The sequence below is a fragment of the Seriola lalandi genome, unplaced genomic scaffold, assembly GCF_002814215.2.
Source record: "Seriola lalandi dorsalis isolate HSWRI2012SDOR001 ecotype SW California unplaced genomic scaffold, Sedor1 jcf7180002004742, whole genome shotgun sequence".
Lineage (NCBI taxonomy): Eukaryota > Metazoa > Chordata > Actinopteri > Carangiformes > Carangidae > Seriola > Seriola lalandi.
The window spans coordinates 1-1542 of record NW_019475397.1 but is presented as its reverse complement, the minus strand read 5'-3'; the positions used below and the strand labels follow the sequence as shown (position 1 = coordinate 1542).

General features: G+C 42.7%; 1 protein-coding gene across 1 annotated transcript; it reads right to left on the bottom strand.

The window, feature by feature from the left end:
- Positions 1-195: 195 nt before the first annotated feature.
- LOC111669289 (clustered mitochondria protein homolog) lies at positions 196-1518 on the bottom strand (the record flags this gene model as incomplete). The annotated part of the gene is made up of 4 exons (XM_023425553.2): positions 1438-1518; positions 1173-1327; positions 504-629; positions 196-343 (listed from the first exon to the last, which is right to left on the bottom strand). Coding segments are annotated over exons 2-4 (402 nt in total), but the record flags the coding sequence as incomplete, so codon positions are not given.
- Between the last annotated feature and the right edge of the window lie 24 nt (positions 1519-1542).

Genomic DNA, 1542 nt, shown 5'->3' with positions numbered 1-1542 from the left:
AGAATTGCATGTTCCCCTCAACTGAGGATTCAGGCGATTTTACCAGAGGTGGCCAGCATCATGAGGGGGTGATTTAGGCAAAAAAAACATTTTTGTCAAAACATGACTTAGGCCATTATTTTAGGAAGGTGACGATATGTTATATATCTTTGCATTTCCAAATTTAGCCTATTTCCCCTAATTTGTGTCTGCAACCTGCCCAGCTGTGTGCTTGTCCTGGCCCATGTGACTGGTGTGTGTCTCCTCCGCTCTGACACAGTCGAGGGCGTGGTCTCCATGAGGGGCAGTCCAGGTGAACACCTGAAAAGGTGCTGCGAACCGCTCATAAGGGTGTTGCTGGACTCTGGTTTAAAGCAGGTGACAGAAGACATTTTTCCATTAGCAAGGTTAGTATGGGTGTGAGAATTTCTATTGAGTTGAAAGTATTATTGGATTGATAGGATATTGATACATGTCATTTGAATGAATGAATTTTCGAACTTAATAACAGAAAGTCTGCTCACCTCTTCTTCTGCAGGGCAGTGAAGTTTTTCCTGAAAGCAGGGCTGACTTGACTCAGCAGCTCAACTAGAGAGTGGCAAAGGATTTTGGGAACTGCAGGTTTCGGGTTGAAGTTGAAGGCAGTTGACCTGGAGCAGTCAGAACAAATGAACTGTAGTTGAATCCAGATAAGTTTCTACAATCCTCATCGTAAACAAGTGTTGTTGGTTTTTACTTGTGGAACTTTGAGAGGAAGAAATGCAACGTCCAGAGGAAATTCATAGTCAGAAACACATTTAGAGTCAAAGGTCATGTTCGTGGCTCTGTGTCTTGAACTAAATGCTCACATTGGCAATGCTAACATGCTGATACACTAAACCCAAAGTACAGCTGAAGCTGATGGGAATGATATTCGTTCTACAGGTATTTGGTCATAAACAAAGTATCAGACAAACTGCATCATCTGGGGACCATGAATGTCTGTGCAAATGTGTCTGTGCCAATCCATATAAGATATTTCTTTAATAACTGAAAACTTTGACCTGCTGTCGGCGCCTGTGGAAAAGTAAGTGAATCATTTAAAGTCATTAAAATATCTTGACTGGGAACCATGAATGTCTGTATTAAATATCCTGCCAGTCCATTAATCACAGATTGGCAAACTCGCAGTGGTTGAACAGTTTAACACTCACTGATTGAGGTAGAAACCACGGGTAGAGGATGTAATGTTGAGTTCTCTGTCTTCCATAGTCAGGACGTTGAGGTACATTAAGTCCCCATGCATCTTCCTGTTCCCGGGTGGAGGGTTCCAGCTGCTCATGGTCAGAACGCGCAGGCACTGTAACGGCTGTAATGATATTTTCATAAAATTCCACTGTTGCTTCTAAATGAGTATGTTTTATTGAATTTTATATATTTAACAAGTCATATTTGCAATATCAAAAGCTGATCTCCCACCTTCCAGTCATCTCTGACGGGCTGCAGTGGGGTAAGTGGTCGGTCCTTACATCCGGGGAGGATGTATTCTGGAGGGCTGCAGTCAACAGACTCCTTTTCAGCGAC